Below are 23,495 nucleotides of genomic sequence, written 5' to 3'. Positions count from 1 at the left end.
GCCAGCTGGGGAGAGAGGACATTTGAGAGTACAAGAAAGAAAAAGGAGAGGTTCCTCTATCTTCAAGTATATAGCCCAGTGCTCTAATTTCCCTCCATTTCCTGTCACCTCCTGGAAGACTCTGCCACTTACTAACAGCAGGAGACCAAGCCTTTACCAAGTGAACCTGGGGTCCACTTTGGTTCTGAATCTGGTTGTGAGGGAGTGGTTGACCGCTTTCTTCCTGGCCACAGCATAGGATGCCAATTACAGATCTAGATACAATTAACAGGCAGCACCGAAAACACATGCTGAGCTCAGGTAATGAGCATTATCCTCTAAAAATCCTTAATATTGGTCAGGTGAGGTAGTTCATGCCTGTAAACCAGCTCGGAGAGGGCTAAGATAGATTAGGTCAAGGCCAGCCTGTGCTCTTACCAGGCCGGATATGGCAACCCCCCCTCCCCCAAAAATCCAAACTCTTAGCGGAACAGGAACATTAATGAACACTTAAGAGCTAGGAATTTTCTTCAGCAAAGAACCCAAGGAGTGACAGGAGGAAACCAGCAACTCATTTGGAATGAGGCAGGCAGCTTGAAAATGAGCAAGGAAATTCTTTTATGGTCTGGCAGGAAGGGGACGCCATAAAACCCACAAAGCCCCTCTGTGGTACGTGGCTTGCTGCAAAGAATGCTGGAAAAGAGGTACAGGGCCAAGATTCCAAGGAGGTCAGAGGTCCAGGACAAGTCCACGGCACATCTGCTAAAGCACCTTTCTGCACGTGTTCCAGAGTCCTACAGTGACATAGGAAACACTCAGGAGTAATAATAGGTGACAGGTAGGTGTGGTTGTGTTTGCTGGTGACCCCAGCACTTAGGAGGCCACAGCAGGAAAATCAGGACTTCAACCCTCGACTAGAGCTCAATGCCAAGTTCATCTCACAAAACTGATTTATTTTTATTTTTTAATTTTTTAGCATTGTTACTTTTATGTGTACAGGTTTCTTGCCTGCATGCATGTAACATGCAGCAAAGTCCAAAAGAGGGCATCAGATTCCCCTGGGACTGGAGACACAGTTGTGAGCAGTCATGTGGGTTCTTGGACTTAAACCCTAGTTCTTTGGAAGGGCAGCCAGGTGCTCTTAACTGCCAAAGCCATCTCTCTAGCCCATCAGTGATCATTTTTAAAAATTTAAGATTTTTTAAATGAATGTTTTACCTGCATATATGAGTATGTAACATATGAATGCCTGCTGCCCTCAGAATTCGGAAGGGGTTGGATCCCCTGGAGTCAGATAGTTGTGAACCACCATGTAAGTGCTGGGAACCAAATCCAGGTCCTCTGAAAGAGCAACAAATGCTCTTAACTGCAGAGCCGTCTTGCCAACTCCTGATGTTTGTTTTATTCCCTCCACACAGTGGATTATGTTCAGATCTTGTACTCCAACTTGTATTAGGAAAAAGGCTGGTTCCAGGCCCTGTCCAAATGTCGTGCTTTGTAGACATATTCTCAAATTGCTTCAGTTAATTTACCCACCCTCTTCTGTCTTGCAATCTTTGGTCATCAAGGTCCCAAGTCGAATTTGGTCTGAATCAGTCTATAATGCAAATGCAAAAATCAGCTACAGCCTGTGTGTCCTGGAAAGCATTGAGCCGCTGTAGCTCAGAGTGAGCTGCGATCTCCGTATGACTTAGCAATCTTTTCCCTAGCTTTGGGAAGACCGTCCTTCAGGGTGGCCCCTGTGCCCTACCTTATACAGAACAGTGATACACAGGGCCCATCACTGACTCTGACTTATGCTGAAAACAGTTTAGCCACCACCCCTGTAACCCTAAGCCACTCTCGTTTCTTTCAGGCCCTACACTACTTCCCCTGGGCACAGAGGCCCTCAGTTGCAACCCAGAGCCCAGAGTCAGGGAGCAGGAGCGAGCCGGTCTAGGCCTAACCCTGGCAGATCTCAGCCCGCTCGGAATCCTTTGGGGTCTCTTCTCTGCCGCGTCCTTGCCACATATAGTCACTCAGGACAGCTCTGCACTAGGATAGTATTTATTTTTCCTTGGCAAAAAAGTCAAAATGCTACATTTTTAAAAACAGAGAATCTCAAAGACAACCGAAAGCATCACAGGAGACGGTCTGGCAATGGCACGGACGTCCTACAAGAGTTCTGGTTTTAAACACACAAGTCAGTTTAAAAAGACAGAGTTCTGTGAGAACTAAGACAGCTACAGCTTGTAGTTTAATAGAAAAAAATTAAGACAGAAGATTCACAGCATCCAGCATTTTGCTTAATTTCCTGTTCATAGCACCTATTTCTCTAGATTATAGGAATGATTATTCTAAAACCTGTGGAATGTGCTGTCCTACAGTGGGCCTGCCTCTTCCCTCCCCAGCAGTCCCTGCCATTATGAGAGTACTCTTTTGACACAAAGAGAAAAATGGAAGAACTGGGGAGCAGCCAAGAAACTGGGTACAGGACTATGACTCCATTTCTCAGGACTGGGTACTGCCAGAGCAGCACTGCATGTCTCAGAGTAACTAGGGTGGAGAGAGCTCCTTTCCACATGATGTGTGAAGAAGACAACTGGCTTGACAGTTGCCTGCAAGTTAAAAAAAAAAAACAACCCTCACACTAAAGAGTTTGAGAGGAACAAGCAAATCACCAATTATATCTACACTGTCACATGCAGTGATGCTGGCACAACCACCTGTCATTACCCAGGGGTGAGCCAACAGGGCAGGAGGGTGACTTCCAACACTAAGCCCCACTGCACTGAGAAACAGAACCCACACACAAAGCACTCACTACAAACCACACGTTCCTGGGCAGAACAAATAGAAAATACCAGCAAAACCCCAAGAATGCTAAAGTTCCTTCTAGAAGCCATGAATGGCAATCATGTGGGTTTGAGACTGCCTGCTCTTGCCCAGATCAGACCATCAGAGGCAGCAGACCGGGGAAAGGATTGTCTTTACCTAGACTGTGAGGTGGCCAGCAGTCCCCGGAGATACACCCGATGTGTTAGCCAAGCGGTCTGGGCTGAGCAGACGTGAAGTGGAAGTAACACATGGGCATTCTTCCTGGGCACACATGGGTGGGAGGGACATGGAAGTCTGGACCAGTTTGGAGTCCTGGGATACAGCCTCCCCTCACACCCTGTTAATCTACTCAAGGGTTTTCCTCCTGTGTTTGTTTCTCTTCCTACAATGTCAGACCTTAAAAAAAGATACAGGCTGGTCCCAAAGCTGGACTCTGAGTAGAGTTGTTTCTTTTATAAATACTTTAATTACAGATAATCCTCACTCCAAGTAGTATCAGTGACGCAGTGCTACCAGGCACACAAGCTCACGCACACAGACAGACAGACGACAGACATACACACACACACACACACACACACACACACACACACACACACACACACACACACACACACGGCTCCCACACTTTCACAGAAAGTTGGAGAGCCACCACACGATTATAAAGGGGCCCTACCTCAGTGAAGTAAGGGTGAGAATGACTTGGTCATTTCAGTGTAAATAAGCCAGAGGAAGGAGAGTGTTGTCACTTGAGGGAAAAATAAAGAGGGATTTGTAACAGTGTTTGCTTGAGAAAGCAGAAGGGGGAAAAAGTAAAAGTCTAATTACTGAAAAGTGAAAACAAACCAAAAACCCAGAACAACAAGCCACCAACCGACCGCGAGTGTCCCAGCGTTTGGATTTCTGTATAGAGCCTCTTCCTGGTAACTGCCTAAACCATGGGCAAACTCTGTGTTTGCGTACACAGGAGAGCCTTCCACAGCTGGGGAAATCAAAACACCAAACAAGAAAACTGAGGGTGGAAGTTAGTGTGCATCTGCATTTGGGAGAAAGTTAGTTGTCATTAACTCCACAGTCCAGCATAGTTTCCATGGAGCCCAGAAGGGAGGGGACCCCCTGCTACGAAGAGCTTCGTTCCGGACGAGTCGTAGCAGTGGGTGTAAACAGCATTAGGGAAGAAATCAATGTCCGAAAAGTAATTCCTCCAGGTTTCATCATGATTCTGTGGGAAAAGGAGAAGGCTGTTAGCACATCTCGGAAAGGGCAAGAAGAGACAGGTTCTTGGGGAAACTGGTCTCATTTTTACCAGATAAAGAACTGTTACATGAGGGGGTTGGGGATTTAGCTCAGTGGTACAGTGCTTGCCTAGGAAGCGCAAGGCCCTGGGTTCAGTCCCCAGCTCCGAAAAAAAGAACCAAAAAAAAAAGAAAAGAATTGTTACATGAAAGCAAGTCTTTATAAGACAGCTTTTCGGAGCCAGCCTTGTTCATAGCTCATTGGCAGCAAAGGCAGAAGGCTCTTCAGCCTTCCCACTCTGTAGTCACTTGGAGGAAATCTGAGGCACCAGCGTATTTTCCTGGGCCTGTCACTTTTCTGTGGTCTTCCCCCTCCCTCCAGATTACAGAGAGCCAAGATTACAAGCATCCGCACCACCACCTAGTGGGGCCTCTCTTTCTGGGAGCCAAGTCAGGGAAGGAGCCTTTCTCTGCTCTACGGAATGCCCACAGCAAAAGAGCAGGAAGGCAAAGCAAGGAGGGAGGACTGGGATGACGATCCCAAACTCTCAGGTCTGGGCCTACTCACCAGCCAGCCCTTGCCAGTAGTTAGTTTCAGATTCTCCCCTGCGAGTCTGGGCTTGGACCCATAACAAGCTGAGAGCCTTTCTTCCAAAAATCTCTGAGCTCGGATGTCATAGAACAGCAGGGAGCCCTGCCCTGTGCCCACAGTGATGATGTGTTCATAGAAGCTCACTGAGCGAATCCCTGAGAGAGAAAGACAGAGCAATCAGAGGGTGCACACCCCAAATATTAGATGGTACTATGCCAGTGGTCAAACAGAACTCTGCTAATAAGCCAGATTACTGGGAATATACACATTGTTTTTGCCAAAGGAGTGTGTCTGGGTTTTTTGTGTCCCACACCCTTGAATAGCACTGAAGCCACCTTTCATAACTATTAGCTCTTTTCCATCACATTACACTGTACACTATAGCTCATTATTCTTTTCCTATTGCCAGCACAACAGGAAGTGTTGGTACATGTTATTTACGGCAACCAACTACTTTGGGTGAAAAGGAAAATGTATCCTGTGGATGTACCTGTGGAATAAGTACAATGGATGTAGGTGCCCCTGACGTCTGTGTGGAACTAGGGACCTTTGTGAACTAGTATTCCCTTGCACAAGCTACCTCTATTAACAGTAAACCAAAACCTTTTAAAAACCAGCTATGATGATGTATGCCTTTAATCCCAGTACTGGGGAGGCAGATCTCTGTGAATTCAAGGCCAGCCTGGTCCACATACCAAACTCCAGGCTAGCCAAGGATGCCTAGTGAGACCTTGTCTCAAAAACAAACAATTATGATGATGATGATAAAAATAAAACCTCAAAGATAAATGCTACAGCAGCAGATGCTTACCGGTTTCTTGCTACCAAGCCTGACCACCTGAGTTTGACTCCTGTGACTCCCATGGAAGGAGAGAACCAACTCCCTCAAACTGTTCTCTGACTTCCAATCAGCAGCACGGTGCCCACCAAAACCGCCACCGCCGCCCGCCGCCCGCCGCCCGCCCGCCACCACCACCACCACCACCACCACCACCCACCACCAAACCCAAGAACTGCTTGTGTGTCATCTACATAGAAATGACACTTTTTGAAAAAGAGGCTAAGCTGTAACCCTTACTGTTCCTTTTAAGACTCCAAGGACAACTACATTTTTAATATGAGAAAGGGGACAGAAAGTGACAAAAAAACAAAATAAAACAAACAAACAAAAAAAAAAAACCAACAAAAAAACCCAACAACTTTAAATTGGATGGTCTGAAGACCTTTCCTGCTTTCCAACCTGGTAACTTACTTAACCACTGTGCAGTTCAGTCTTATAATATAGCCCTTTTCAGCCTGGGACTTACTATTAGACTAGGCCAGCTTCTTCCTCCTGATCTGCCTCCTAATGCTGGGATTAGAGGCAAGTGCTATCCATGCTGGGTTTATATCCATGCTGGGTTTATAGGTTGTTTTTGAGACAGGATGTCTCTATGTAGCCCTGGCTGTCCTGGAACTCACTCTTTAGACCAGGATGGTATGCAGCTCAAGTTCTGTTTGCTTCTGCCTTCTGGTACATAAGGCATGAGCTTTTCAGCCTATTACTTCTAAGTTTTTAAAATCACATGTGTACTGTGTGTAGGTGTGCAGCTGGCCACAGAAGCCAGAAGAGGTTGTCAGATGCCCTGGTGCTAGAGTTGCTGGAAGTTGTGAGCCATTTAATATGAATGCTGGAGCCTGAACTCAGGCCTGAACTCTGGGGTAAGTAGTCTTTTTTTTCTTTTTTCTTTTTTTTTTAAATTTATTTATTTTATGTATATGAGTTAATTGTAGCTGTCTTCAGACACACCAGAAGAGGCATATCGGATTACAGATGGTTGTGAGCCACCATGTGGTTGCTGGGAATTGAACTCAGGACCTCTGGAAGAGCAGTCAGTGCTCTTAACCGCTGAGCCATCTCTCCAGCCCCTGGAGTAAGTAGTCTTAACCTCTAACTTTTCTGATCTGCTTTTCACAGGATTCTTGGTGGGAGGAAATGAATCATCAGAACAAAGTATTCTGAAACCTTAAAGACAATACCACACAAGTCTCTTCCACTGACGAACGTGAGGGATGGCTCTTAAAATGTGCAATCTGGTCAGAGGCTGGGGGTATGGGTGCAGCTCGGAGGCAGAGCATTTGTGAGCAAGCACACTTAACCTCTTAAACCTCTTAAAAGTAAATCACTCATCGGAATGAAAACAAGTATTTCCTTTGGCTTCTTGAGGTGTAATTGTCACACCTTACACTGTACACATTCATCATCACATCCAAAAGTGATTTTATGACTCCCCCGACCCCCCAGTCCAATGTCACTCAGTTCGGAAGAACTGTTGGCTTAGGTAGGGCCCCAGCTAGTCCCCAGAGGACTAGTGCTAACTGCCTATCTCATCTTTGGTTTGTACCAAAGGCTTCTACAGCCTGAAAACTCTGCTGCTACACACAGGTAACTAAGTTCCTCTATTCTGTTACCAAACACTTGTAAACTTTACACACAGATCACTGCTCGTTTGGAAGTCAAAGAAGAAACAAAAGGTGAAAACCCATTTCAATGTAGCATAGGCCTGAAGGAGCACACAGGGACTTACCACTGCCTCTCTCCCTGGAGCAGACAGACTTGACGTTGTACGATGGCTGCCGTGGATCCAAGAAGGAGACATGCGCTTGAGAGCCCACCGCATACACTGACCACTCACTACCATAGGCCAGACACACATTTTCTCTACAATATGGCAATTTGGTGGAAAGGAGCTGAATAAAGAAGATACATTCATAACAGCATAAAATGGGCATTTTCTTGTGTTCCTTCATCTCTGGGCTACCTTTACATACAAACTACCTAAGTCAGGGACAAGACAAAGCCTAGTAAACTAGTTAACTTCTGAGTTAGGGAAAGTAGAATTAAATAATCAGAATGCCAGGAAAAGCCAAGGACTACAGTTTATTTCTAGGAATGAGCCCAGAATACTATGGCCTAGTTTCACTCACTTCTTTCTGTAAGATTAGTTGCTACTCTCTTTGCTGCTCTTCAGATGAGGGGCTCATTTTTGAATACCCTCAGCCAGTTTCCCAAAGGAATAAGAACAGCATGCCAGAGAGAGCAAACCCATGTGACAGACTCCATCCCAGGTACCCGAGTCAGCCTTCACCTTTGACCCTCGTGGACTAAAAAAAAATCTAGTTTCTGCCTGCTGTACAGAACTATGCAAGACGATTGGAGCATAAAGCTGCCGTAACACAAGAGAGCGGTCAATTCCCTGAGCCTTGTTTCCTCTTTAGAAAAAGCTCATTACATTATAAGCGGCACGGGCAAGACATGAAGAAATGACCCATATATTCACTTTACTCTATAAAAAGGTTGCCAGCAAATATTATAAATAAATCTGCCTTTTTTACAATCATCTTTTGTCTGGTCAAAGAGAAAGCAAGTAAAGAGATCATAATATTTGAAAAAAAAAAAAAATCTGCCTTCTCAATTGTGACATTGCCGTCTCGAGTCTCACTGAAAGACTCTCCTGAAATTCCTGGCACTGGGAGGGAGGCCAAGGGGGGATGCCAAGCTTGACAGAAGCCAGGGCTACCTGGTGAGCCGGTCTTTTAAGAAATAAAAACTAAATAAAAAACATTGGGGGTGAAGGGAAGGGGGCACAAGAGAAATGCTCAGTGGTTAAGAGCACCAACTGCTCTTCCAGAGGTCCTGAGTTCAAATCCCAGCAACCACATGGTGGCTCACAATCATCTGTAATGGGATCTGATGCCCTCTTCTGGTGTGTCTGAAGACAGCCACAATGTACTCATATACAAAATAAATAAATAGACCTTTAAAAAAAATTGAAAATCAAATAATTCAGTATAAGTCTTGGGGCTGCAGACAGTTCAGTGGTAGAGCACTTGTCAAAACATGTGAGGCCTTCGGTTCCATCCCCAGCACTGGGGCGGTGCTCTCTCTAATATCACTATTGCTTAGAGATGGTAATTACTACATTAGTTTATGCAAGGCCATCAACACCAGCATTAAGGAGCTGGTAGCCTGATCCTGTAATCCCAGCATAGTGGAGCCAGTATCTGCCACAAATCTGAGGCCAGCCTGGTCTACACAGTGAGACCATGCCCAGTCAAAGTCAGCAAGAACTTGGAGAGGAATCGAGAGTATGTGGGCTCTTGCTTTGTTTCGTTTTTAAACCAGGGCCTCCTGTGTGATCTACCACTGGAGCCCTCAGGAATTCAACTTAATTTTGTGGATATGTATGGTGGGGTGTGTGTGCGTGTGTGTGTGTGAGTGTGTGTGTATGCTATGGTGTCTGTGTGAAGGTCAGAGGTCAGCTTTGTATTTTGGTCCTTAACTTCTACCTTGTTTGAGGCAGAGTCTTATCACCACTTCAAATGTCAGGCCAGTTGAGCTTCTAGCCATTCTCCTGTCTCCACCACCCAGTTTCTATCCTATGGTGATAGGAGTTGTTGCTGGAATTGCAGACACAGACTACTGTATCCAGCTTTTATATGACTTCTGGGTATCAGAATTCACATCCCCAGTTTGTGGGACAAGTGCTTTACCTACTAAGATACTTCCAAGTCCAGGAATATGTTGTCTTTTCCCCCCCAATTTGAAAAAAAAAAAGTCAGTTAAGGCTGGAGCGACGGCTCAGTGGTTAAAAGAACTGACTGTGGGGTTGGGGATTTAGCTCAGTGGTAGAGCACTTGCCTAGCAAGCGCAAGGCCCTGGGTTCAGTCCCCAGCTCTGGAAAAAAAAAGAACTAACTGCTCTTCCAGAGGTCCTGGGTTCAATTCCCAGCAACCACATGGTGGCTCACAACCTTCTGTAATGAGATCTGATGCCCTCTTCAGGTGTGTCTGAAGAGTATACTCATATACATAAAAGAAACAGATCTTTAAAAAACAAAACAAAAAAACAACAAAAAACACCAAAACATTGGGATGGCATTTCACATTTTTAATTCCAGCATTTGGGAGGCTAAGGCAGGAAGATCACTGGTTGGAGGGCAACCTGGATATAGAGTTCTAGTCTAGCTTTGATAACACAGTAAGACCTTGTCAACACAAAAACCCAAACTGGGTGTAGTGGTGCATGTCTTTGATCCCAGCATTGAGGGGGCAGAGACAGATGGATCTCCGAATTCCAGGGTAGCCTGATCTATAGAACTAGTTCCAGGATACCCTGAGCTACACAGAGAACCCCTGTCTTGGAAAACAAAAGAAAACAAACAAACAAACAAAAACAAACAAACAAACAAAAAAAACAACACCACACACATCAAAACAAAAGCCCACTCCATTTTCTAACAAGATTATTAAGACACAATTTATTTTAGTTTGACTAATTTTCAGTTGCCAGGAACTCCTCACATTCAGGTCTTTCTACCTTAACAACCTTACCAGATAGTCAGTCTATAAACCAGCGGTTAAATACACTGTGGACTAAAAGAGGACTAATAAAACGGGAACTTTAAGTGCCATGCATGCAATCAAGACCTCTGAAGACTCACTGGTGCCACACTATAGTGGGGAGGTGGACTGGAGGATCAGGCATTCTAGGTTACCTTCAGAGCCAGGCCGTACTGAGAGCCTGTCTGGAAAACAATCTGAGAGGTTCTTTAGAAGCAGGAAGATAACAAGTTTAAGGCCACATTGGAATAAATTAAAAAAGAAAAATCCCCAAACAGACTTTGCCTCAAGAGAAACAATGCCAGGCTCATGACATCATATGCTTTGCAATTCTGCTCCCAGACCTTGGGAGAAAGGAGTTTTGGGAAAGTCCACTATGACTCTGGGAGAACGACAGTATTCTAACCCTGTGGTAATTTATATAAAACTACCAACTCATGTTCTCACCTTCGACAGTGCATTTTCAGCCTTCCAGAGATGGAAGTAGCCATCTAGCGATACTGCTCCCAACTCCTACAAGAGCAACGAAACAGAAGTTACTATACGGTCTGCAGCAAACTCAAGTACCAGAATACTCGGGAAGAAGCTGAAAGCTGGGGCTTCTCTTGCCCTCCAAGATATAATCAAGGATGTCAGTAATGACAAGCTCTCCCACCACCCATGGGCTGCAGCTACAGTATATTCAATTCCACAAGCAAGTCTTAACAATCACACCAACACACATCTGGGCCATGATTTTCCTGACACCCTTAAGACTCTTAGGAGTACAGCTCAGGTGAAAGGCTGCCTTTCTGTAGGTGCAGAGAGAAACCTACTTCTAGTAAAACCACCTTTCAAATTGAGCCTTGTGCATGTGGTACACATACACCCATGCACATATACAGGCAAGACAGTTATACACATAAGTATTTAAAAAAAATGAATCAAGTCCTGTCGTTTTTTAAATTTCACAGAAGCCTGTCTCCTCTCTGGGCTCCAAGTCCAGTCTTGGATTCTGCCTACATCCTCACTGTCAGGAGGTCAGACACAATGACCAATGGGACGTGTGAGATAAGGAAGAAGTCAAAAATGGGGAGCTTAAAAACAAGGTCAGTATGCAAATCAAACCCTAAACAGAGTACCTGAAAAGGCACATGCAAATGAGGCAGGGCCAGCTTAGAGTGGTCCCTGGGAAACTATAGCATTTAAAGCCAAGTTACGGGCTGGAGAGATGGCTCAGCGGTTAAGAGCACCGACTGCTCTTCCAGAGGTCATGAGTTCAAATCCCAGCAACCACATGGTGGCTCACAACCATCTGTAATGGAATCTTCTTCTGGTATGTCTGAAGACAGCTACAGTGTACTCATATATGTAAAGAAAATAAATATTTAAAAAATATTAAAGCCAAGTTACACAACACGCACTGCTTTGGAGGGGAAAGGGTAAAGCTACAAGGGACAGGCTCCTGAAATTCCCTTGGTGAGTTCGTACCTTGTTCTTGTTGTTGAAGGCTAAAGCCCGCACCTTGCAGTTGTCCGGGTTTGTATCCTCCTTGGGGATATCCTTTAAGGCCTTGTGAGTGATATGAGCATACACAGGGACTGGTGACACGTTATGTCTTGCATCACTTTTGGTCAACACGTCATCTGTCACCTCCCAGAGTCCCATAGACCCATCCCGAGAGCCTGCAGTGTAGGACATTCAGATGCCAGATGTAAGTGACCCTCCATAGTGAACCACACAGACCACATCCAGCCTGGCACTGAAGCAGAGCCTGCCCCAAACACTGCAGTACTCTTAAAGACAGACTTCCCACTGTAGCCTAGGCTGGCCTCAAACCTGCAGCAGTTGCCTGCCTCAGCCTCCTGAGTACTCGGATTACAAGCATGAGCCATCATACTTAGTTCAGATTTCTTCCTCTAGACATTTTTCTCCAGAAACATCTCTTTATATTCAATTCTAGGGAGGTCCATGAGCCAATTCACACCTGGCCAAGAATAAATTCTTAAGAGTTGGGACTAAACTTGATAGAGCACTTATCTAGCATGCAGTCCTCGGTGCAATCCCCAGCATCACGTAAGACCTGGGATGATGGCAGACACCTATGATCCAAGCCCTCAGGAGGTGTTCAATGTCAACCCTTAACTACAGAGTCAATCAGAGGTAAGCATGAGCTATATGAGATCTCATATAAAAATGTATCTTTAGTGCTGGGACTATAATTCAGAAGTACAACAGTTGTCTGCACACAAGGACTTGAGCTGTTTATTTATGACATCACTACCACCCTCTAGCTATCCCCGACCTCTCTGTGTGGAACAGGCTAGCTTCAGACTCAGAGAGCAGCCTGTCTCTGCCCCAGGAGTGCTGCACTGAAGGTGTGCTCCACCATCTTTGGCTCCTGAGTTCAATTTTAAAAGACAAACAAAACTCAAAAGTTATTTTCCTTAGCAAATAAGCAATAACAACCAAGTTTTCTAGAGTCCCAGGCCCAGTGCTGAGTCCATTCCTGGTGTCTCACGCAGTCAAAGTAAACTTTCCTTTGACCTTTTCTCTGAAGCTACTTCAGGGCAAAGTGCCGTCTTGACTTACAACATAAGGCTCACACACAAGCACACACATTTACATCCTGCGTCCTGTTGTTCTCTTCCACTCTCCCTAGTTCATTTTTTGAGACAGGACTTCGATGTAGCCCAAGCTGGCCCATGAACTCATGATCATATCTCTGACCTCCATATATGTGCCAAGGAATGAATAAACCACACACAAAATAATCAGTCAATCAATTAGAAATATAAGGTGGACTGACACACAAAACCCCCTGAGTGGTGTGGGTATACTTACAGTATCAGCACTTAAAATTCTTGGGCAGAGCTGGGCAGTGGTGGTGCACTTGGGAGGCACAGGCAGGTGGATCTCTGAGTTTGAGGCCAGTCTGGTGTACAGAGTGAGTTTCAGGATAGCCAGGGCTACACTGAGAAACCTTGTCTCAAAAAACAGGGGCTGGAGAGATGGCTCAGTGGTTAAGGGCACTGACTGCTCTTCCAGAGGTCCTGAGTTCAATTCCCAGCAACCACTTGGTGGCTTACAACCATTTGTAATAGAATCTGATGCCCTCTTCTGGTGTGTCTAAAGACAGCTACAGTGTACTCATTTATAATAAATAAATCTTTAAAAACAAACAAACAAATCCAGCTTAAGCAGAGGGACTGCTACAAGTAGCAGTATACTACAAGTATACCACATATGAGCCCTAGACCAGTTTTGGCTACAATATGATATCCTGTCCCATCTTCAAAAACAGTAGTGGTGAGGGGCATGAGGTAGGGGAGCCTGGGAAATGAAACTGAGCGGGAAGGGTATCCCACCGGCGTGTCCTGATTTCAACCTAGTCCCATCTAACTAATGAGTAAATTAAAGTAACCCGACAGTGGTTACTTTCTATCACACCATCATTAACATTTGTCTTTGCCACACCCTAAAGGAGAGCAACTTACCAGACACTGCCATGGTATCGTTGATCCATGCAATAGAAAAGATCCAATCCTTGTGTCCATCCTTAGAGGGGTAAGCCACATGTACAGAGAGGAAAAAAACAACAACAAAGATTAGTAAAACAAGGGCCATAGTGAATTCTGAAAAACATGTAGGTCTGCCTGAAAACATCTTGTAAAAATTTTAAGTATGAAAGGGAATGGCTGCATGTGCCTGTAATTCTGGAGGCTGAGTCAGAGATACAAGCTCCAGGACAGCACGAGCCACTTATGGAGACCCTGCCACAGAACAAAACAGGGCCAGCAAGATAGCTCAGCAAGTAAAGGTGCCTGATGCCAACTCTCATGACCAGAGTCTGATCCCCAAACTCCACAAGACAGTTGTCCGCTGACCTGCACATGTGCACCTGCACACATATACATAAATAAATGTACAGCAAAAACAGGCAAAGAGAAACGGCTCTGAGGATCCTGACTCGTGGGGTGAGACGATGTCTTAATGTCTGGGGAGAATCAAAGGTACAATACACCTGGCAGTCCTGCAGACGGTTAGAGTGACAGGGGTGGGTGTGATGGTGATGGTGGCACACACACTGTTAATCCCAGCACAGGGATGCGGGAGAAGCCCAGTGAGTCTGAGGCCAACCTGATCTACACAGGGAGCTCCAGGATAACAAGGGTTACATACTCTGTCTCAAAATTCCAAAACCCAAAAATAAACAAAAAACCCAATACCAACAACAAAACAAAATGTCCAGGGAACAGGGCTTCCAGCTCTCTACCGGGGTGTTGTGTCTCCTGCCTGGAATACCCCCACAGCTGGTGCTCACATTTCCTTTAAGTCGCCCTGCTCACGTCTTCTCACTGAGGCTTCCTTTGACTGCTCTCTGAAATAGCACCCACTCCAGTTTACTTCCCACCCCTTTAGCGGCTGGTACTCCTCCTCTGGGGCACATCACCCTGGCACGTCACAGAAACCGACTTGTATTATCCACACACTGATTTCCACACCACTCGATACTGTACTGAAGGCGAGGGCTTTAGTAATTTCATTCATGCTACTTCTGGAGCCAAACAATACCCAACTATAGTTGATAAGTAAATTTTCTGACAGGGCAATGAGAAAGATGTGAACCTTATGAATTGAAAACCAGCCCGCTATTGGCCACAGAGATCTGCCATTTGTCCCTCCTACTAGATGCACATGCTGGTTCTTTCCTATGGGATCCTGATCTCCATCCACTCTGCTCTCTTCCACCCCTCACTCCCACGCCAGGAGAAATCTGAAAGCCACCCTTTCTAGGTAAGGAGAGGATCCATGTTTTAAAACAAGGTTACTTCTAACTACAACCAATTGGAAAACTTACATCACCCACACACACAGGATCTAATGTAGGCAGGCGATAGATGGCGAGACTGTTTGGGTTGTCTCCTCCAGTGGCTAGGAATGTTCTAGAAGGATTCAGTTCAATTGCATGGATACCACAGCCCTGCTGAGTCACACCTCCAGGTTCCCGGTCTTTCAGAATAGGAATCTTGGTAATTTGGCCTGTCTGGACATCCACTACAAAGAGCTGCAAGAGAAAAGGGCACAGGAAACAACAGTTTCTATTTAATTCGGTCAACACTGTTAAATTATCCACGGAGAGTCTATTATATAACAGACCCTGGGAATTTTCACTGTTTCCTGTTTTGAAACAGGGTCTCACAGTGTAACATCAGCATCCCAGAACTCAGGATGTACAATAGTTGGCCTCCAACTAACTTTCCTCTGCCTCCCAAGTGCATCTGTACATGGCCATGCATAGCATCATTTACTTGGAGACATGGTTTCATTGTAGCCCTGACTGGCTAGACTCAGACTCACCTGCCTCTGCTGAGATCAAAGACACGGTGCTGCCAAACCCAGAGAACTCTCACCTACTAATGGCACGGCTAAGGCCACACTAGTCAAGTAACACATGAAAATAAAGAGTTAATTTAACATTCTACATTAACAAACTAGAAATACAAAGTATTACATGCTGTCTACTGTCATAGCACCCTCAATGTGCCAAATCTCACCTGATCTCATAAACTAAGCGCCTTGGGCCTGGTTAGTACTTGGAATAGGAGACCCCTGTGAATATCAGGTGCTATAGACTTAGACAGTACTAAATTTTGCCCAGGCTTAACACGGGGTTAGTTCCTTCCTTCTACTGTGGGTTCCAAGGATTTAACAGGTCTTCAGACTTAAAAGGCGAATACCTTTGCCACTCGGCCACCTCACTGGTCTCTTCATGTTTCTTACCCATACTATAAAGGTTTGGCATAAAATGCAATGGCGTACTCTTTAGAGAGGGCCCAGTGGTTAAGAACAGGTACTGAAGACCTTGTTTGAGTCTAAGCACCCATGTAAGATGGCTCATAAATATCTGTAACTACAGCTCTAGGGGATTTACTTCCTCCGGCCTACATAGGCGTCTTCGTTAACATACACACTTATCCCATACACATGATTAAGTAAAAGAAACCTTAAAATAGCAGTATACAATTATTACTGATTAGTTTTGTAGGGTATTTAAAGACTGGAGTGAACTGAAATGTAGAGTGCTCAGGCGATCAAAACCATACCCACACTTTCAGCCTTATGCTTGCGGAGTGGCCCAGGGAGGGCCTCGTGCCGGACAAACACACCACCTCTTCATAGGAGGGCGAACTGGCAGAGTTGCTTTCCAAACTGACAAGGGTGTGGCTCTTATGCAGATCCCTGTTGTGCACTCAGAACGCAGCCATGCCACACTAACCTACTGGGACCAGAGCCAGAAGCTGGCATCACAGGGAGAGGAGCCTCAGGCTCTGGCTCCCTGGATCTTCCCTTCTAGGACAGGGGAAGAACAAACAAAAGTTGTTGCTGAGGAAAATTATAAGCAATGTATGCAGGTGGGATGGGTGTGAAGATATGTATAGCTGCACCTACAGGACAGAGGTTTTCAAAAGGAAAGGGAACCTTACAAAGTTACTAAAAATGCAATATTCTTTCTAAAATGGAATCTACCATAGAAAGGAGAGCAGATGTAAGCTGGTTTCCCAGACAAGAAGATACACAACTCTGGGCCAGCAGGATGGCTCAGTGGGTAAACCACCTACTGTGAAGATCCCAAGAACCACATGGTGAAAGGGAGAATCAATTCCCCCAAGTAATCTCCACACCCACACATGTAAATAGGGATTTTGATACTGACACTAAAAAAGGTGGGTGGTAGTGGTGCACGCCTTCAGCCCCAGCACTTGGAAGGCAGAGGTATGCAGATCTGAGAGGCCAGCCTGGTTCTTCAGAGTGAGTTCCAGGACAACAAAGTGAGTTCCAAGAAAACAAAAGTGTCAGATAGACAGATGAAGCCAAATGTGTGGTAGCACCTGTCTGTATATAATCCCAGCAATTATGAGGGTAGAGGATCAGGATTTTCAAGGTAGCTTGAGTATATAGTAAGGCCAACCTGAACCACATAAGACCCTGCCTCAAATCAAAAGACAACCTCCACTATTTCCAAGGACTTTACATCCTGAAGACACAGGAAGACAGAAATAGTTATTAAGTGTAATTTAGGAGATAGGAGCGTTTGCACACGACTTTACTCCCAGGGTCGGGGAGGTAGAAGCAGGCAGATCTCTGTGAATTCAAGGCCAGCTTGGTCTACACAGGAGTTCCAGGACAGGCAGGGCAATCAGAGAAAGGAACAATGAAGAGAGGAGGGCACTTAGCTTGTCACTAAGTTGAGGACAAGATTCCATCCCTAGAGCCCACATGGCGGAAGAGAGAACCAACTCCTGTCCTGATCTCCACATGCTCCCTGTGGCAAATGTAGCACCACTCACACACGTGAGATTTAAAAAATAATTAAAGTACTTTAACTTAGGAAGACAGAGGTAGGTATTAAGAGTAAATTTTTACAAAACGTATAACTTATGTTCTGTGTACGGGTGTTCTGTCTGCATGTATGTCAATGCAGCAGCACACACGTGGCTGGTGCCCTTAGAGGCCAAAAGACAGGAACTGGAATACAGGTGGTCGAGAGCCACCACACAGGGCTGGGAATCCAACCCAGGTGCCCTCGAAAAGCAGCGAATGCTCTTTCTTGCTGAACCACCCTCTCCAGCGCCAAGTTAAAAACATTTTTAAGAGTAAATCCAATGACTAGTAATAGTCTCGTCTTCAAAATACTGGATAGGTTATTGAAATAAACAGGAGACACCTATTCTACTCCAAGCATCAACGACGACAGTTTTCCCAAACCACAGGGCAACACTGAAATCAGAAAAAGGAAGTTTTGTGCAGGCTTTGCTCATGGCACCTTGTTTTGAAAGTGTTATGTGTAAGACGACGTTTAACAGAAGTGAAAATTTGGCCCCAGCCACAATAGTATTACTTCCTTCCCCAAAATTGATTAAAATTTTGCCTATGACCTTTATAAAGACACCACCAGTTATGGTATTTTTGTCCTTATTTTAAAAAAGACTTTTGCTTATACTGGGCAGTGGATGCATAGGCCACAGCAAGCACGTGGAGTTCAGTTTGTGGTCGTTTGCTCTCTTTCCATCACACGGATGTCGAGGGTCAAAGTCAGGTTGGCAGGCTTGGCAAGTTTTGCTCACTGAGCACCCAAGGGTTTTTCCTTTTTTTTTTCTTTTCTTTTTTTCAGAGCTGGGGACTGAACCCAGGGCCTTAAGCGCTCTACCACTGAGCTAAATCCCCAACCTCGGGTTTTTCCTTTTTAAAATTTATATTGGGGTTGGGGATTTGGCTCAGTGGGTAGAGCGCTTGCCTAAAGCGCAAAGCCCTGGGTTCGATCCCCAGCTCAAAAAAAAAAGAACCAAAAAAAAAAAAAATTTATATTATTATTATTATTAGTAGTAGTAGTAGTAGTATAAGTGTGGTGGTGGTGGTGGTGGTGGTGGTGGTGTGTTCTAAGTTTGATGTATGTCTCAGAGAGTGCGCCATGGCAGACATGTAGAGGTCAGAGAAATCAACTTTATGAAATCAGTTCTCTTCTCCCACCTTTTTGTGGATTCTGGGGCTGAGGATTGGGCAGCAAGCATCTTTCCAATGAACAATTTTACAGGCTCAATTCTTGATGTAGAGTGACCTCTCTTTGAAATAACCCCAGGTACGTTTTAGTCCGGGGTCAATTTACTCGCCACTCTAACATTACCTGTCTATTCACAGTAGGTGAGTTAAAAATGAAGGGAGGGCTAGATGGAATCTTTACCCAGCTCCAGTCCTGTCTCTCCTAGCATCTAACAGCGTCTGCAATGTCTGCCATCCGCACTCTTCCGTTCCACTCATATCCACTTTTAAAGATAAAATGGATAGACTTGTGTCATTCTCCTGGAGGAGCCTTGCTAATCATTATCTGCAGCTTCCCAGTTTAAGTATACAATGCAAGCACCACCTCCACTCTTGACTCTGGCCTTGCTTGTTGTGCTTGTAACCATAGTGGTTACATAGTTTACTGATAAAGATTTCCCCTCCACTCACTTACAAAGGTTACTCTCTTTAAAACTGCTCCCCTAGGCTCATGTCATAATTTTCCTCACAATGCAAATGCTCACACCCTAAAATATACCACCAGGGCACACATTTCTTGACTCCACTATAAAACTAATCACATCTTTGCATTTTGATTGTTGTGGGACAGGATCTCAACTACATAGCCCTGTCTGACTCGGAACTTTTAGCAATTCTACTGCCTGGACTCTCAAATGCTACATTTGGATTCTAATGTGTCAAAAAGTATTTGTCTCATCTCTACCTTCCGCCAAGTGCTAAATACTTCTAAATATGTCAAAAGCTGGTACACAGCGATTAGGTTGTCACTAGCATGTACCCTAAATGATGCTCTGACATCAATTTCTGTCCGTCCTCTGAAGCCTCTTATCTAAAACACAAGAGCAGCGGTCTACAGAGCCAGGGCTGAAACACTTGTTCACTTGAAGGGATCGGGAGACTCAGAAGGGAGAAAAGGAGCAGAAAAAGAGGACCAGGCCATTAACGAACAACAACGAACCTCTCCCTGAAGAGCCCAGACCCACATCAGAGTTTATTCTTCCCTCAGCACCTCCTTTGTCCTAACGCTTCTAATTAAAAATCTTAATAAATTCCAACTCTGCCTACCAAACCAAAATAAATAAACAATAAATAAACACATAAATAAATAAAACGGGAAGATAGCAGTGAGAGGTGCTAGAGTAACCTACAGAGTAAGTTCCAGGACACCCATGGCTACACAGAGAAACCCTGTCTCAGACAAGACAAACATCAGCACAAAGGCAAAGAGTCCTCCTGAAACTTACCGTGTTGCATTTCGTGCCACACACCACTTGTCTATGATTCAACCACTGAGAAGCAAACACTTTATTAAGGGTCCCAAGGTGAAATTCTCTCTCCTTGAGGAGACTGGGAAGTTGTTGTGCCGCATAACCATGTAACACCCGAGAGTAGTTGGTTTCATTCTGTAGCCTGACTTCTCGGTTCTTCAGGTAGTACACTAGGGATCTCTTCACTGGGGGGAGTCTTTTCCTTTTGTGCAGCGAGTGATCCCAGCCAAACTGTGAAAGTCAACATCAGAAATCAGAGGTTTGGCCACTTTTCCTTAAGACAAGAAGTCTGACTGTATTATAAAAGAACCACTGTGAATTCGTCCTTCAGGAGTTACATAGATCAAAAATTTAACAGAAGATTTGTAATCCTGAAAGTGGAGCTTAACTCGTCTAGCACTGAAATGAGGTTCTCATAATAAGGTACACCTAGGAAATGGATAAACAGGACGAAAGGTTACCTAGCCCTTTGAGCAAAGTGGCTCAGAAATATACCCAGGTGTCCTTGATCTTAAGGAAATGAAGCCTATATTACCGAACCCACCTGGGCTGCATTTCTACCCAGCCCCTTTCTCCCTCTCCGCTTGTGCACCCCGTAGAGCATAAAGAATATATAGCTCAATGAGCCAGACTGGGGTCTCGGATCTTCCAGGGATGTACAGTCAATGGCCGCTCATCTGACTCCGCGCGACTTGCGGTGCGGTCAGTTTTAGAATTCGAAAAATCAAATACCAACGGGGTAACCTGCGTCGGAATCCCAAGTCCGAGAGGCCTTCCTCTCCAAAAGGGGCGGTATAGAGATGACACCTGGTGTTTCTTCCAGGTGTCTAAAGACCCGAAAGGACCAGCACCTAGCTTAGATGATTTCCTTGATTAAGCGACCCTCGGCCCATATTCCTAGTAGCACTGGAAAGTCGACTTCGGTCTCCACCCCAGTAACTTCGGAAGGCCGGTCTTACTTTCGATTCTCCTTGACTTCATTTTCTCCTTCCTCAAGGAACCAGGAGGTTCTGAAGCTCTCTATCCCTAGCTGCAGACTTCCAGCGGAAGGCGTCATTTTGGAGTTTCCTTTTGGCTCCTCACCCTTCCGGCCCGCCTGCACGCCAGTACACTGCAGAAGGACCGGCCACTGCTCTACCGTCCCGGCTCCGGTTCTTGTCCCGCCCTGGTCCCTGGTTCCTATCCCCAGCTGGAATGCCCTACTAAGCCCCTGCTGGGTGATGACCCAGGCCTGTGAGCCCTCACCTGTGGGCCCTGAGCGTCGCTCCCGGCTCCTGGCGAGGCAGGCGCTTTCCGCTTCCTGCTAACTGCTTTCCGGGCCATAGTGGGCAGCGCCGCTGTGGCCCCGCAGCCACATGGGGCGGAGGAGGCAAGGGGCGGCAGGGCGGCGGGTCATGTACCGGGCCCTGGGGCCGCGCGCTTTCGTGCGCCCGGCCCGGAAAATAGTCTGGATCCCGGGCAGCAGACGATCAAAATGAGGCGCGTAAATGGAAGGAGGGAAAATCTGGGTTGGGAAAGGGGAAGGGGTTGGGAAGGGAAAGGGAAGGAAAAGCAGGAACAAGCAGCTTTCCTACCACCAGTTCTGGAAAGGACGGCGAGCGGCGAGAACCAAAACACCCCCTCCCACTCGCCCGCGTCTCGTCACTCCTGCGCAGCCTCACATGCAGCACGTCGCCACGGAGACACCACCTAGACTAGAGGGGCGGGACTTAAGGGCAGCAAGGAGAATTGATGTCCTCGTAGAACTTCCGCTTGCCTCTTGCCTATGGCGGTTTAGCTGTGGCCAAGCTGTGGCCAGAGGAATCCAGCCTTCTGGCGGGGCCTTTCCGACCTCAGCCAGCTCATCCTCTGGCATGCGGAAGTAATGGCGGAGCATGGCTGCCTCGCTGCGGGACCAATCTTGAACCTGTAACCATCATGGCAGGATTAAAGATATTCTAGACACCCTGATTGCCTGATCGCAATCAGATATTAAAACACTGGACTCTAAGAAGTTGAAGTTTTCCTGAGAGTCTCATGCTGGGAGAAGGAAAAGACAAGGAAGGGCACAAATGCCGGCCAACAAAGGAACTTAACTCCAGGAAAGATATTTCACAGTTGGGAAAACTTGTCAGACTGCCTTTCCAGAGAAACTGGATGAAGCGATGATGGAAGCGACCACACCTTGACAAAGACTGCTTGGTTATGCATAGCTCTTGCCTTTAAGCCTAAACTAAACCACTTGTCAGCCCTGAAGATACACTTGGATAAGAGAATGTCGCTAGATGAGTCTTTGTTCTTTCCAATGTGACTGTGTTAACCATCTCCTTAAAGTTATCCCCTTATACTTTGTCTTTTTAGTTGGCCTGTTGAGAATGTGTTAAGGCTGCTAGGGCCCAGATGCTGATCCTTATACCTCAGGAAATATTTCTTACTTCTGCAATTAATAGCCTCACATTTAGCACTTTCCCCCCAACTCTCTCATGAACTTATCACTGTGCACAAAAGATTAAACACTGTGAGGGGTCAGAGAACCCCACTTCACACTCCTTTAAGATGGATTCAGGGTAGGAAGGCAGCAGTATGGTCAGACTTTCCCACATCAACGTACCTTACCGGAGCTAATGCAGGCTGCCTCACATACCTGTGGCACAGGTCTCCCCACACTTAGGGAGTCCTTAGATTCCATTCTCCACTTCTTTTTATTCTCTAGCCCCCTATCCATATTTCCATATTAACTCCTGTCCTTTTCCCCCCTCCTTTTTTTTGGGGGGGGGCAGGGTTTCAGTGTATCGTCTTGGCTGGTCTGGAACTCACCATGTTATATTATCAGTCTGGCCTCAAAAGTTACAGCGATCCACCTGCCTCTGCCTCTCCAGTGCTGGATTAAAGGTATGGTTCAACCAAGTCTAATAAGTCACTTTCTTTCCATAGAATGTCACCCGTTTCAGATCCTCAAAGTCTGCTTTCAAAGTCACACTGTCCTCGTGCTTCAGGAAACAGACCCAATGCTGTAATTCATGTCATTGCCTGCCTTTCTCTTGGAGCCCAGGTTCGATCTCCATTAAGGAGTCAAATCTTGAACCACAGAAAAGAGAGTGGTCATTTCTGGCATGTCCAGTTTGGACTGGCACTGGTCACCAATCAAAGGGGGTAGGGCTTCAGGATCACCCTTGCCTCCATTTTCTGAAGATCCTGAAGGAATGTGAATGCCAGCTTCCACTTTCCTCAGGCAAAGAAACCCTTGGAGGAACCAGGATGCTCTTGCTTGAGACTGACTGGCCTCAGGCTGTGGTGCCCAGTTACCTGCTGGTCCCTTCAGCTTCAGGCCTCATACCTCCAGGGAACTGTGTTGGCCCATCTGCAGTTCTGCCTACAAGAAGATTTGATTTGTTTTCCAGATTGAAATGATGGCTCCACCATCCCAAATCAGCACTGCAACTATTCCCTAGTACTACCTTGGGAGAGGCAGTCCCATCTTTCCTGATTAGGCCTGTGTCTTCAGAGATAAACACATTGTGAGTGGGCAGGACTGTGGCAGTCTCCTTCTTTGAGTCTGTTCTGGTTCTGTCTTGCCTCACAATGCTCTAGGTGACCCAGGAGCTCAGTGGACAAGAGCCTGGAACCCTCTGAGGATCTCCAGGCTCAGGCTGAGTGGGGCTGGACCGCTGGTGTCTTCAG

The 23,495-nt window shown here is 45.9% G+C and overlaps 1 protein-coding gene across 1 annotated transcript; it reads right to left on the bottom strand.

Annotated features, from left to right (window-relative positions):
- Positions 1-2,007: 2,007 nt before the first annotated feature.
- On the bottom strand, positions 2,008-21,224 carry Dcaf12 (DDB1 and CUL4 associated factor 12). The gene is made up of 9 exons (XM_032892438.1): positions 21,081-21,224; positions 19,812-20,066; positions 14,846-15,052; positions 13,482-13,542; positions 11,476-11,669; positions 10,453-10,518; positions 7,191-7,353; positions 4,600-4,778; positions 2,008-4,018 (listed from the first exon to the last, which is right to left on the bottom strand). Exons 1-9 carry the CDS (start codon positions 21,156-21,158, stop codon positions 3,860-3,862), a joined length of 1,362 nt encoding a protein of 453 aa, XP_032748329.1. The 5' UTR covers positions 21,159-21,224; the 3' UTR covers positions 2,008-3,859.
- Positions 21,225-23,495: the final 2,271 nt, after the last annotated feature.

The sequence above is a fragment of the Rattus rattus genome, chromosome 1, assembly GCF_011064425.1.
Source record: "Rattus rattus isolate New Zealand chromosome 1, Rrattus_CSIRO_v1, whole genome shotgun sequence".
NCBI classification, from domain to species: domain Eukaryota; kingdom Metazoa; phylum Chordata; class Mammalia; order Rodentia; family Muridae; genus Rattus; species Rattus rattus.
This window is presented reverse-complemented; position numbering and strand designations above follow the sequence as displayed.